This window comes from Gambusia affinis, linkage group LG12, assembly GCF_019740435.1.
Source record: "Gambusia affinis linkage group LG12, SWU_Gaff_1.0, whole genome shotgun sequence".
In the NCBI taxonomy this organism is placed as follows: Eukaryota; Metazoa; Chordata; class Actinopteri; order Cyprinodontiformes; family Poeciliidae; genus Gambusia; species Gambusia affinis.
This window is the reverse complement of record NC_057879.1, coordinates 3,075,024-3,088,970: the sequence shown is the minus strand read 5'-3', so window position 1 is coordinate 3,088,970 and position 13,947 is coordinate 3,075,024. Positions and strand designations below refer to the sequence as shown.

At 39.7% G+C, this 13,947-nt stretch overlaps 1 protein-coding gene across 2 annotated transcripts; it reads right to left on the bottom strand.

Moving 5' to 3' along the window:
* Positions 1 to 3,019: 3,019 nt before the first annotated feature.
* On the bottom strand, positions 3,020 to 8,564 carry bcl6ab (BCL6A transcription repressor b). Of its 2 annotated transcripts, XM_044133105.1 has the most exons (9): positions 8,506 to 8,564; positions 6,372 to 6,543; positions 6,070 to 6,291; positions 5,245 to 5,979; positions 5,041 to 5,159; positions 4,774 to 4,938; positions 4,561 to 4,691; positions 4,328 to 4,465; positions 3,020 to 3,742 (listed from the first exon to the last, which is right to left on the bottom strand). In XM_044133105.1, the coding sequence occupies exons 2-9, from the start codon at positions 6,530 to 6,532 to the stop codon at positions 3,599 to 3,601; spliced, it is 1,815 nt and encodes a 604-aa protein (XP_043989040.1). In that variant the 5' UTR covers positions 6,533 to 6,543; positions 8,506 to 8,564; the 3' UTR covers positions 3,020 to 3,598. The 2 variants fall into 2 exon arrangements, with proteins under 2 accessions (XP_043989040.1, XP_043989039.1); XM_044133104.1 differs by lacking the exon at positions 8,506 to 8,564 and having other exon boundaries at positions 6,372 to 8,482.
* Positions 8,565 to 13,947: the final 5,383 nt, after the last annotated feature.

Genomic DNA, 13,947 nt, shown 5'->3' with positions numbered 1-13,947 from the left:
TAGACTAAAAACACATTTTTCACTTGGATAAGATGTTTTCTTTTTTTTTTTTTTTTTTTTTGCTTTATAGAAATTTGTTTTATTTCACCAAACTGAAAAGGAAAAAAAAATCTTGTCACGAGTCACATGATCAACATCCGTATGTAGCCACTGGTGCAAACCACGAAGAAGAAGATGATAGGAAGTAGCTCGAAGGTGACCGTAAGCATTTTTTAATGACCTATCACAAACTTTTTATGTCATTTTAATCACTTTTTTATTTGAATGGAAGCGACATTGGACAATTTTTTTTCGTCCAATGTCGAAAAAATTTTGTTTTTTCGACATTGGACGAAACGTTAATATTGACAAAGTTTTACATTTTATCAAATAAATTTTCACCCAATGTACTTCCTGCTAAACGGACGTCCTGCAGTACAATTTTAATGGGGAAAGTTCTAGAACTCCAGACGTCCAAGAAGTTTAACTCGTTCTATACTCAGATGTTTAAACAGATGTTTGAACTCAACGTGTGGAACAGAAGACGTTTTACTTGATGGTTATGCAGAAAATGTTTACAAAAAAAACCAAACCCATTTGCAGAATCAAGAAATCGCTCAAATAGTAGAAAACCATGAAGTGCTCAAATTGTTTCAAACATTCCGATCTAAAGAAATGTCATAATAGATTAGAGCAATGATATTGTTGCCTGAAAAATGATGTGTGGATTGATGAGGAAAAAAAGTGGAACCGTTACAACAGACCCTTCCTGCCCACAGCAATTGCCATCTATAACGACCTTGAGTGATATGAGTTACATTTAATTTCCCTTTTGAATCAATAAAGTATTTTTGAATTGACTTGACTTTATGGTTCCATTTGTTTGTTTGTTTTTCACGTTATCTTTGTTTGATCCAAAAATTTGCTTAATGATCTGAAACCTTTAGATGAGAGGAAAATAAACCACAGACTGAAGAGACCTGGAATGGGTAAATACTTGTTCAAATTGACAGCAAAGATCTGTTTTAATCAATATTTTACAAACGTCACATCAACCAGCAGGGGGCGTAATATCCCATATTTCAATGCATAAACCAGACAAAACGTTGCTTGTGAAAATACTTTTACTGTTTCTGAAGGTCTTTTTAAGATCTTATTGTTTTTATTTAAATGTATATCATTGTTTTAGTCATTGATAGATCAGAAGACAGACATTTAACATGAAAACGCCTCAAACTAATCCAGACTCTGAGGAACAAGTTCAACAAGTCATTTCAGTCAAAGGCGTACTGAAAACACAACTTCATAACCAGGTTCAAAATTCACTCAATAGGCCTAATTATACAGTCAATTAAAGCTGTCATATGAAAACGTGAACTAAGCAATGATTTGATGATCCTAATACTAACCATATAGTTATAATATGTATTAATAAAACAGCAATTTGCAGCAAGCTGAAATGTATTTCACCTGTTTTCTGACATGGTCTCCTGCTGCAGCAAATCCTGAATTCATTTGTGGGCCTTATCACTGTCAGTGAGCAGAGCTAACCCAAGCCATGTCAGGATGAATAGTCTGAAATCCACCTGGGAAGCATCCATGTAGCATTCAGAAGGTCTGTATGGACGTTTTTCTATATGTCATTCATTCATATCTGTACATGCACACATGTGTACAAAGACAGAGGCCTACCTTGTAGGAGACCAAAAGTTTTCTTTGAATGTACATTAACTTGACCAAACTGTATTTGTGACCTGTCATGTCAGGGCATTTTAAGAAAACTATAAAACTTAATGATGCCAACTTTACACATGCCGAGGGCTCAAAACGTCCTTGTTGGAAGTTTGTTCTTACACACCATTAAACTGGATAAAAATACATGTAATAGTTGTGATTATGTAAAAATAGAAAAATAAAAACATGTTTTTAAATTATAGAAATGTTACTGTACAGGTGCAATAAATACTGGTCCTTAGTGTAGAATAGAATTGCTTCTTAAATACAGACTAACAGGTCTGTGAGAACCAGAATTCCTCCTGATGTGAAGTGATCAAATACTGCATGTTTGCAAGAACGCGCTAATGATTATCCCACAATGTTTAGGAGTGCTTTTAATGGGAATATCAGACCGGTGTCCAGAAAACATATTTGTGAGGTCAGACACTGATGTTGGACGAGAACGGTTGGCTCACCATCTCACTTTTAACTAACACGTCCTGTTTAACACGTTTTGAAGCAGTCTGCATCCCTGAAAATGTGTTGTGATGTGTTTTGTTTTGTCTTACAAGTCTACTCATCTTTACTTCATCATTTAGTCATATTCTAATGTAGTCAGGTTTTGACATTATAAATATGCCACTAAGTCTCATGGTGGTAATTTAACACCCAAAAATGAAGGAGTGACACATATATGCTTCACAATACACATTTTATTGTCATATATAAATATATTTATAAATATATTTCATATGTATATTCAATTGCCATTAGAAACACATTTGTTTACATAGTACTGATATTCCTGAGTGTTTTAGCTTGAGGCCTGGTGTCTGCACATTAAAGAGCTTCACCTTTCAGGTGAGGTGCTTCCTAACCAACGGTACCTTAACATGCATATGCATTAATGAGCTCGAGTACCAAGGCAAACACATAAAAAAAAGCAGTTAAGTACCAGAGCTTTCAGATGGTCACAATTAAAATACAAATAATTGTCAGTCTGTGGGAAAAGCCAACAGAAAAATGTAAATGCAAGGCACAGAAAATCTGCCAAATATGACGAGTGTTTTACGAAACACACGGTTAAGAAGGGGGAGAAAAATCCCTTAGGGGGAATTGGATTGCTGCAGCACCAAATATCAAATATCACATTTACAAAAATAAACAAGAATATAAAAGTGCCGGGAACAGGGCTTAACGAGCTGTTGAGAACATTTAAAGTAGAAATAATCAAGCTAATGTATGAACACAGATATAGTATGACATCTTGGGCATGTGCAAGACACCAAGCTCCAAAAAAAATAAAAATAAAAAAAATTCTGTGAAAAAAAATTCAATATGTACAAAAAAACAGATGACAGTCTGTAAATATTACAGCATGTTCCACAAACTATGACACAGCAAAAATAAAAAGCCCACAGCATGACTGACAGTCAAGCCACTCCATGAGGAAAAAAATGTACCAAATGTTAATATATTCACACTCTGCCAGCAAATAGTAGCTATCTGAAAATATATAATATATATATATATCTTATTTACATGAAGAGCTTTATGAAAGAAAAGTTAAAATCGGCATCATGACTGCATCAGACCAATTACTGGGCAGGTTTATACCTCATCTAAAACCAAAGTATAACAGTGACTCTCTAATCGAGCAACAAAGAGGGCTGACATTCTGTCGAGGTATTTGCAAAACGGAGAAATACCCACTCAGATTCACATTCAAGACGTACATTCTGTTGTTGGGACATTCAAAATAAAAGCGCAGACTTGCGTCTCTCACACATGGATACGTGCAACGTGTGTAAGCCCGGAAAAAAATAGAAGGCAAATATTACACTTGAGCGTCCGCACTGTATTTTTATTTAACTTAGTCTATAAGAGGTGGCTGGCGGTTAACTCAGGAGGAGTTCACCGGGCCGGCGCCCATGTTGCCGGGAGACCTGCGGTACTGAGCCTTGGTGTTTGTAACGGCGCCGTGTTTCTGTCGGAGATGAAGCCTGAGCTGACTCTTGTGTCTGAAGTGGAGGTCACATTTTTCACACTGCAGAAAGAACACAATAAAAAAAAAATACATTGTCATTGGTGCATTAAACTACGGAAGAACCTTTTAACCATGAAAAAAACAAACCAAAATAAAAGCCCAATAGAAAGTTTTAAGATTTAAAGTCATACTTATGAGATATAATGTTATAATTATGGGATTCATAGTCAAGATTTTGTCTTTCAAAGTCATAATCATGAGATTCAATGTCCCATATTTATGACTTTTATTCTCACAATCATGACTTTGAAAGTCAAAACTATAATTTTGACTCTCCTAAGTACCTGAAAGTTGAAATAATGACTACCAAAATTGAGACTGACTTTCGATCTTAAGATTGATTTTGAATGTCAAAATTATGACTTTCTTTCCCATAATAATGACTGACTCTCGAAATTATTACTTTTATTCTCAAAATTATTGCTTTAGTTACCATAATTATAACATTAAAGCTCGTAATTGTGACTTCCTGTTGGGCTTTTATTTTTTTCTTTTATGTTTTTAGAACTACTCAAGGATCACGCAGGGTGAACTGATAGTTCTGTCATTGAGAACAAGTGGTGGATAATGGGACAGGAAGCTTACATGATAAGGCTTCTCTCCCGTGTGGATGCGCATGTGGCTCTTGAGCGTCTGAAGGTGGCGGAAGTGCGTTCCGCAGATCTCACAGGGGTACGGTTTCTCTCCCGTGTGGATCAACACGTGGGCGCGGAGGTGGGCGACCTGTTTAGGCAAGAAACAGAAACGGTGACCGGACTGAAACGTGGGCGGCCGTCTTAAAACGATTTCAAAGGTCGGCGCTTCTTGATTTTTCTCACCTGCACAAACCTAGAACCGCACGTCTCGCACTTGTATGGCTTTTCTCCAGAGTGAATCCTCGTGTGAGTCTTGAGATTGGCCGGACGGTTGAACTGAGCCCCGCAGATGTTGCAGTGGTACGGCTTTGCACCTGGAAGTACATGCGGACAGGTTGAGCGAGGAACAAGAGTGGCTGCATCAAAGAGCTACAGCTGACCGTAAAAAGCACTCACCGGTGTGAACTGTCTTATGGCTGGCCAGGTTGCCTTTGTAGCGGAAGGCGGCCTGGCAGCAGTCGCACTTGTATGGCTTGTCGCTGTGGACCTGACCCATGTGATCTTTCAGCGAGTCTTCCTCCGAGAACTTGGAGTCGCACCCGTTGCAGAAGAAGTTGTTTTCTGCCAATTTGAAAGAAAAAGAAAGAGAAAACAGCTTCTATTTAATGACTTTCAGTCAGCAAAATAGTATCACAGTCTGATGGTTGGTGGTGTGGTTCTCACCACAGCTAGAGGGCGAATAATCTGAGCACATTTTTGTGGCCTCGTCGCTGCTGTAAGAGGCTGGAGTGAGGTGGCTGGTCTCCATGCGCTGAGGGCTATCGCAGCTAGAGGAGGAGAATCTGAAACCAAAGAGTGCGTTTCGGTTAGTTATCCTTAAGAGATCCCCAATTAGTGCTGATTCATCATGAGTTCTGCCAGTTGTACCTGCTGCTGCAGCTGAGTTCACTCATTTTCTCTCTGGGATTGCTGGCTCCCTCTTCTTGTTGGATCTTGTCATGTCCGCCAGCTGCTTCACTACTGGATGGGCTGAGAGAGGGTGTCGCGGATTCCACTTTGTTGCTCTGGGTTTCCCTCCCGCTCTCGTCAGGGGTTTGGTTCTGGACAATGAACTTGTACTTCTTCCAGTTGCGGGCCTTGGTGTCTCTGGGGGAATCGCAGGCCTGCTTCAGGCTCATTCTGGCGTTTATGCTGCTGCTGGACTCGGTGGGCGAGTTTGGCTGGCAGTCGGATCTGTGGGGGCTCTGTGGGCTGCAGATGACCCCCTTGGTGAAGCTTAGGGTGGGTCTCAGACAGTCGGTCTGTGGGTGCTGGGTGTTGTGGCCCTCCACGGGAGAGGCAGGACACTGGAGGTTACGGTGAGCCGCCGCTGGTCGGATAATGGAGGGCTGGGCCATGCTGGTGTTGACGATCTTATTAGAACCTTCTAGTACTGTAGCAGGGATGTGCACATCGCCGTACACATGGTAGGAACCAGTGGTGTTGATCCCCCTGAAAACATTGGGGACATACCCCCCACACTCCTGAGGGGACAACCTCAGTAAGAGGTTATTTCTAAAGTCTGGATCCTTCTCCTCAGCGAGCTTTTTAGCAGAGATTTCCTCTGCCAGATTCGAGGAGTTGTCCTGTGCCTCTTCCATTTGCATATTCAGTGCCTGATGTCTGCAGAAGCAAATCGAAATTAAAATCTGATCCCTGCAGCTTTCACAGAAACAACAGGACGCCATTTTTGAGTTTGATAGTCTGCATTACCTGGACCTGATAAACCTGTGGCAGGTGTCAGCAACGTGCTCCATCTGCAGATAGATGGCTGTGTTCAGGGTGGTCAAGGCCACAGAGTCATTCAGGTTCAGAAAGGAGGTGTACATGAAGTCCAGCAGGAGGGAGAAACCTTTGGGGTCCACTTTGGGGTCCAGGCTGATGGCACTAAGGCTCGCGTTCTCAGGTTTCATGAACACAGAGTAGAAGAAGCCGCTGGAGGATGGAAAACAATTAGTTGTCAGGTAATAGTAGCAACGAGGTGTGAAGTGCTCTCTTTCATCTCCAACACTTACCTGCAGGCTACCAAGATGGCCTTGTGCGCATGAAAGATCTGTCCGTCCACCTGCACCGTGACATCGGTCAGGAGGTTCCTGCTGCGGAGGCGGTTGAAGTTGAGCAGGACGTCGCCTGCATGACGTGTGAATTGAATGCAGCCATCTGCAGTCGTGGCCATGCTGTCGCAATCTGTGCAGAGGTGCAAAAAAACAAAAAATATTCAAAGCGAGCTCGGTGAATACTGAATGTAAGGTCTTTGTATTTTTTGCAAATAAATTCAGGTCAAGATCCAACACATATAAAAGTCATAGAAACCAGGAAATAATTATACAAATCCAGATATGATGAAATGTTTATTAATCATGTTGGACAACATAAAAGTGTGTTATGCAAGACTTGTTAGTTTAGTCATGCAGTGGAGGTGAGGGGAGTTGTAATATTTGAGGGTGGGGTCAGTTAAAAGAGGCACTGCGAAGCACACAAATATATTGATATAAAAGAAAAACTAAAAACAATGCTGCAACTCATTACAGCTAGTCATTTTCACTCATAAATTATTGCATAAAATTATTTATGAGTATTAATGTATGGGGGTAATGGGCTAGTAAGTGGTGGAAATTTAAAAAAAGGCACTAAGTAGGACAAAAATGGAAAACATAAAAAAAAGATACATTTAGCAACAATTTAAGTACTGCAACTCCAAGCTTTCTGAAATGTATGCATGGAAAATATTGTAATAAAAAGGAGCTAGCACATTTGTATGAGTGGCTGTCACCGTGGCACTCCTTTCACATTCCCACTGACAATCCGCCATTCACAAGGAGACACAATTTAGAAGGTGTTGTACTTGCGTTTCAACACCAGATGACGCCATTGTAAACGGAAAAAAACATGTTTACTAAACTATGTGAAACTCTGCTTCCCGTCAACTGGGTCTTAACGACAGGATAGTAAACACGATATATCTACCTACTGCATACATGTGCTTCTTCTTCTTCTTCTTTTTTTTTTTTTTTTTTTTTTTTTTTTTTTTAAACGCCTGCAGGCTTAATCAATAGGGTTGTATTTACACACCCTACATAGTTTTTAAATACATTTTTCGTTTTTAAGGGTGGGTAAAAATGAATTCTAATTAATTTTAGATTTTTTTTTTAAGATTGTTACAATGTTCCCGGATTATTACGGGACACCTTTCTCATGTTTCTCTAATACTCGCAGACAAACTGGCGCAGAGCGCGCGCTGGCAGCCTGCTGTGTGTGAGCACATTCCGTCCTTCCTGCTCAGATTGGAGCTGCCAGCGCGCGGACGGAGAGGTTTTCTGTTCCCCCACATCAGGGGAACTCGTCTAATTTAACCAGTTTACATTCACTCACACGCCCCCCAGCTAACCAATCACCCACCGTGTTTCTAAACTCCTTGAAATTGCTACACTGAATCCCATACGTCACGATGTGAAAAAGATTGTCGAGTTCAAGGAGTGGTTTAGTTGTTACAGCGTAACTTCGGGCTGCTTGAGAGCAGGCCAGCACAAGTCCTGTCAAGTTTGCTAATAGAAGTGTTAAAGCTGTCCTGGAACGTATCCAGGGTCCTGTTAAGTGTTTTACAGCTGGTTCTACTATCAAAACAAATGGCGAAAACAACGCTTTAGCAAAAGTGGGTCGAATAAAAACATACTTTCGCCGTCGAAAAAAGAAACTGCGCAAAGGAAATTGGAAGTGACTGAACCAGACAGACCGGTACTGTTGCGCCACAGCTAAACACAACATGACATTAAACTTGTGAAATAACAAACTGAAAAAAAGTTAAATAATATTTGCGAACATTAAGCTACAAGTTAGAAAATTATCCAGCGTTACAGGTTTACTAAACACAGCGGTTACTAAACACTGAGCGGAACCAGAATAAGTCTGTCTAATGAACAAAAACACAGTCCCAACACCGCGCTTCCGTTTAAAACAGCGCAACATGACTCCGGCTGTCAAAAATAACCAACACAGATCACATATGTCAGTTCACTCCCAACTTAAATGTTCACAAAATACACTAAATAAATCAAAATCTCCAGCTTGACAGCAGCTGGAGTGGCTGCACAAGCCTGTGCAACTTCCCTACATTTCTGAGAAAATAGGAAGAGAGAGAAAAAAAGTCACCTTATAAAAGTTTCCTCGAAACTCTGAGCATCACCAGTTCTGAGAATCCAGTTCTAAGAAACACAGCGGCTCAATTCTCGGAATTTCAACAGAAGGCTGTGCCATTATTTGCGGGGCGGGGGAGGCTCTCTTCGCCGTACATCCCCCAAAACTGCATTAATAGCACTTTATCCACACATTACATGTGTATGTCACAGACACGCTTTCTTTGAGGTGTTTTATAGTGTTTACTGTGAGATATGGCAGCTCTATAAACTTAAATGAATAGGTTTTTAATATTTCCAACTCTCCCCGCGTAGTGGTTGCGTCCAAGTGCAAGGTCAGCTGACCAAGTTATAAATACTGTGGGGAACAGGACTGTGCGTTGTCTATCAAAGCTCGCCCAGGGTCCTATGAAAATTGTTGGAAAGTCAGCCGCTTATGTTCCCAAAATGAGTAATGTGATGTCGGCGTGTTTATTTGTTGGTCTGTTTTTCACTTTTTCCCAGCCACACGCTGCTAATTCAAGCTGAAACATTTATGTCCTCGTTTCCCCAAAGGGGGACACGATAGCTTCATCTGTCACAACTTCACACGTGTAAGCGGACTAATGTCTCCGCCGGAGCAGAGAAACTCTACCCTTCAGACCAACCATGTTTATGGGTCAAAACTTATTTTCACGTCTCACATATGTTTATGCGCATTGAGTGTCATCAGACATGTTCTGGAAAATGATCTATTACTTGTGTGTAATTTCTTATTGCCCTAACCAAACCGAAAATATGAGTACATCATAATGCATGCCGGGAAACTAAATACTTTTATCTACTAGTTTCCTTCCACAACACAAAGACACCCAGGAAAAATAACCATTCACCCAAATCATGAAATGTTTTGTCTAATAATAATAATAATAATAATAATAATAATAATAATAATAATAATAATAATAATAATAATAATAACTACCACTACAAATAATATTAATAATAGTAATATAATGACATAGTTACATAAAAATAATAATAGTCACTACTACAAATAATGATAATAGTAATATATAGTTTATAATCTATAAGAAACTGGATTTTTGTGACTAAGTCCTTGATGAGTTTCATGTTGTTTGTTTTTGGCAGATATAAATATGTTGCAATAGTCATTGGGAACAGGCTGCTTCATAGATAAGGAGATAAGATATGAAATATTCCTAGATGTCTGGGCCGGTTCCTTATTAGCTGGACTCTCCTAAATCCACAACAGGTGATTCATCTCCTCCTCGTGCGTTATATCTTCTTCTGTTTTGCCGTCTCCCTTTTAATAAAAGCAGATCGTTTATTGAATTTACAGTGAATTTTAATCTGTTACATAAATTGTGGTGTACAAATAAACAAGTGGGCCATTGAAACGCTATACAGAGAATGTGATACAGAGAAGCTTTCAGTAGCTGTGGGCTCATAGCGCCTGACACTTATTATAAAGCCAAGGCCGTTGCTCTGTAAATTGTAAGTGAATTTTACTTTGTGTGTAAGCGACATTGTGCATATTTCTGCTGGGTTTCTTTTAAAGATGTTCAGTGTGTTTTTCTTGCATAAATACAAGGACTAGCTGCGTTTTGCCAGAAGGTAATTCATTCACTTCTTGCCTTCTTACAACCACAAGCTTTTATGTATTGTTTTTTTTTTGTTTTCTTTAGAATATTCAGCGATAGCTTGACACAAAGTAATGCATAAGTGAGATGTACAAGTGAAAATGATGCATCGTTTTTTTATTTTTTTTTTGTTTTTACAAAAACAACTCTGAAAAGTGTGGCATGCATATGTACTGATTCAAATTTACTCTGATATCCCTGAATAAAATCTAGTGTGACGAGGTGCTTATAGAAGTCATGTTTACTCACTGATTTCTTTGGAAATATTTAAAATAAAACGCATCTCTGGATGCAACTTGGCACGCCATTGGCTGGTGTTTGTCTGTAGTAAGTGTGTGCTGAGCCACTTTCCACTGTGCATATAAATGCATATTAAGGCATATTTGCTGTTTGAGCCATTGAAATAGTCAGTTCCATGCAGGCGTCCTTGGGACAACTGTTTTGTAAAAATGCAAAAAGTAAAAAAAAGTTCAGAACTATTTTGAAATGTTTTATTACCTCCAGCATTTTGGAGAACCTCGTTCACCAGAAACATAAAACATTTGCTCTTGATAATGACATCAATCATGTTTATCGCATCATCATAATCATGTCCAAATGTTCCTATCTACAGTGCAAAGATCTTTGGTTTCTTCTTCTTCTTATTATTATTATTATTATAATAATAAATGGGCTTCTAATAAATCTCCCTGGCACTTGAGATCTTGCAACAAAGACAGTGATAAACATCCATCCTACAGCTGCACACAAGTCGCTGAAAATGTGGAGCAATGGCAGTTTTTTTTCCCTTCTCAAATATGCAAAATTAAATAAAACAAACAGCAGCAAAAACATGAAGGTTTTGCAGCCATCATGATTTTCAACCTGCAGAATAGATAGCGTGCCGTGGAGCTCCACAGGTCTAAATTGCAGCAGTTTAGGTGGCTATGGCAACAAAGCAGCATAGAGAATTGTTTTTGCATCGCTGATGTTTTTCCCCTTGTGGTTACCTTTGGTGGCCCACGTTTCTGCGGGTGCGACGTCTCCACATCCTTTTCTGCAATGAATTACAGGAGACAAAACAAAAGTTGCTCAGTCAGGTGCAGCAGAGAGCTCGGTCCGGTTCTTGGTGTTTTGTTCGCAGGCGAGAGGATGCGCGGGTTTCAGATTAGCCAGCCTTTTGCTCGCGTGCATCAGTGAGACATCTTCGGCTTCTCACTTCGCTGCAGATAGGAAATAAGAGACAGAATTCTGCATGCGGTAGATAATCTCCTCAAGAAGGTATCAGCTGGATCTCAAAAACATGCCACTCTTTGATTATTTAGCAAAGTAATGTGTATGGCTTTTGTAAACACACAAAAATAAAGAAAAAAAAGCATATAAAAACATATAAAAGTACATATAAACTGTGTTCTGCAGTTTTGGGTAAGACAAAAAAGGTATTTTCTGCCTTTCAGATTTCTTCTGGCGTTTGTTTTCCATCACACTTAAATGCTTCAGGACAAATTTTTAATTTGCAAACTAAAGTCTTTGTAAACATAGAAAGTTATTTTGAAGTGAACTTTGTTAATCAAGGGAAACAAACTATCCCAATTAACAGTTTTCTGTGTAAAAAGCTTCATCACCGCTCTAGATAAGTCATGATTTAACTGTGATTTGCCAAACCTTTCGATATGTTTCTCTAGTCACGCCAGGATCTGACTGCTGTCGGCTTAAACAGAACCTGTCTGACTACATGATGTAGGCTAAAAGATTCCTCAAATTATATGATTTTCAAGCGAATGAGTGGAATAAAGTCATTGAGATGAGTCTGGAAAGGGTGACAAAGGAATTTTTTAAGGCTTTAGGACTCCAGTGACTCACAGTAAGAGCCATGGAACAGTGGGGAACCTTCCCACTTCACTGAGATTACTTCAGATTACAAACTCATCCGGGAAATCACTCTCTTGCCTTAGTTAAGGTCAGAGTGCATAATTCAACGGTAAGAGACAAAAATGGCCCCTAAGGTAAAACCAACTCTGACTTAAAAAACAAAAAACAAAACAAAAAAAAATCTAAACAAACCAGAAAAACCACAAATTGACACATTTGACAATTTGACAGTCTGGCCATTATCTTCTTATTCACTTGATTCTCATCTCCCTTCAGTGCTCCATCTGGGATTTCTTCTATTGAGCTTAATTTCTCCAGTTGAATTTCAACCGGAACAGAAGGAGAAGTTGTGAATGTTGACATCAATTTTCTGTGATGTGCTAGAATTGTAGTGTGCTTGTGTTTATAGTTTTCACAATGGGAGTAGAGGAAGGTAACGAAGCCAATAGGTTCTTGTTGGCCACGCCTCCAAATATTGAACAATTAAAGTCGGAGCAACAGAAATATTTAAGATGCTTTATTGCTAGTAAAAGTGTTGTGGCCCTATTCTCCATGTTTTTGTTTTTTTTACAGCGCCCACAATTTTTGGTAAACTTCATTTAGCCGGCGTGTTGCATACGTCACAGTCAAACGTTAGAGATTGTCTAAAATCAGATCCAATCAATTCTAACTTCAACCATTTCTCAATGGCTCAGGGTCCAGACACTCTGTATGAAGTTAAGCATAGAACAAGTTGAAAGTTGTCTTGTTATCTTTGGTATGAAACTAATATAAGAGCATCAAACATGATGGTGGTGTTTTGATAGTCTGGGAGGGCTCGGCTGCTTTAGAACCTGGACGACTAGTGGTTCTTGATAGAATCGTGAGTTCTGCTCTCGACTAGAAAATCTGGAAGGACAATGTCTGGATAACATTGGTTGAGTTTATTCTCAATCACACTTTGATGAAGCAGCAGGACAATGATCCAAAACCACCCCAGCAGGTTCCCCTCTGAATGCCTCAAAAGATAAAGTGAGGATTTTAAAGGAACCTATTCAAAGTCTGGGATGCTTTAATATGACTTCAAACAGGTCTACATAAAAAACAACAACCTTTCAATATGGCTGAATATTCAAAGAATAGGCCACGCTAGTTTTTTGATTCTAATCGTGACACAACCAGATATTGGGCCAGGTGCGCTTGGAGATCGTTTTCCCCTTAGTTAACAATATGAAACAAACTAAGCCTTGACAGATCATGTGATGCGCTTCCCCTTCATCAGACAGACGTTGTTTGTCCGCAGGGCTCATTAAAACAATGCAGCTGCTTTCACAAACAAACAGCCCTCGCTGCTTTTTTTCCAGCCGACCCTGGGACAAATCGGCAGCGGTTTTCTCTCTCCTGCTCAGCCGGTTAAATAAATCTGTCCTATGTGTTAACAAGTGTCGCCCCCCAGCCCCCACATACTCTCTGATGAACTCTGCTGACCTGTGGGGGCTAGATGCAGACGGATAGCAAAGCGCCTCTCCCAAAACATGATCCAGGCACATGGTTGCCTGACTAGGACCAAAGGTCGTGTCAGTAAAATACGACTCTTTGCCTTCTTCCCCCTTTTCCCTTCTGAGGAGGAAAGGGGTTGTCGGGGGAGGACCAAGAGGGGGGAGTGTGTTCATGACGGCTGAAGTGACAGCGTGTGCTTGAATTTGGGGAACAGTATGCATGGTGACAAAAAAAAAAAAAGGAAGGTGCGCGCTGTTTTAATTTCCGCTATTAAACATGTCAGGGGAACATAAACGATCTGTTCTGGTTAAATTTAACCTCAAGTGAACAGAAACACACAACTGTAATTATTTCTAAGTATGGAAAAGTTTTGTGTGGAAAAAAAAAGTAAACAATAGCTGCTTCCAGGTGTGATTACCTCTGTTAAAGGGACAGTATTATGTGTTTTCGGGCATTTTACAGCACAATCAAGTAACTATGTTTCC

Coding starts and splice junctions, on each gene's coding strand:
- bcl6ab (XM_044133105.1), bottom strand. CDS start 6,532: ATGGCCACGACTGCAGATGGCTGCATTCAATTCACACGTCATGCAGGC. Junction 5,160..5,244: donor GAACTCAGCTGCAGCAGCAG/GTACAACTGGCA, acceptor CTTTGGTTTCAG/ATTCTCCTCCTCTAGCTGCG. Junction 4,466..4,560: donor GCGGTTCTAGGTTTGTGCAG/GTGAGAAAAATC, acceptor TTGCCTAAACAG/GTCGCCCACCTCCGCGCCCA.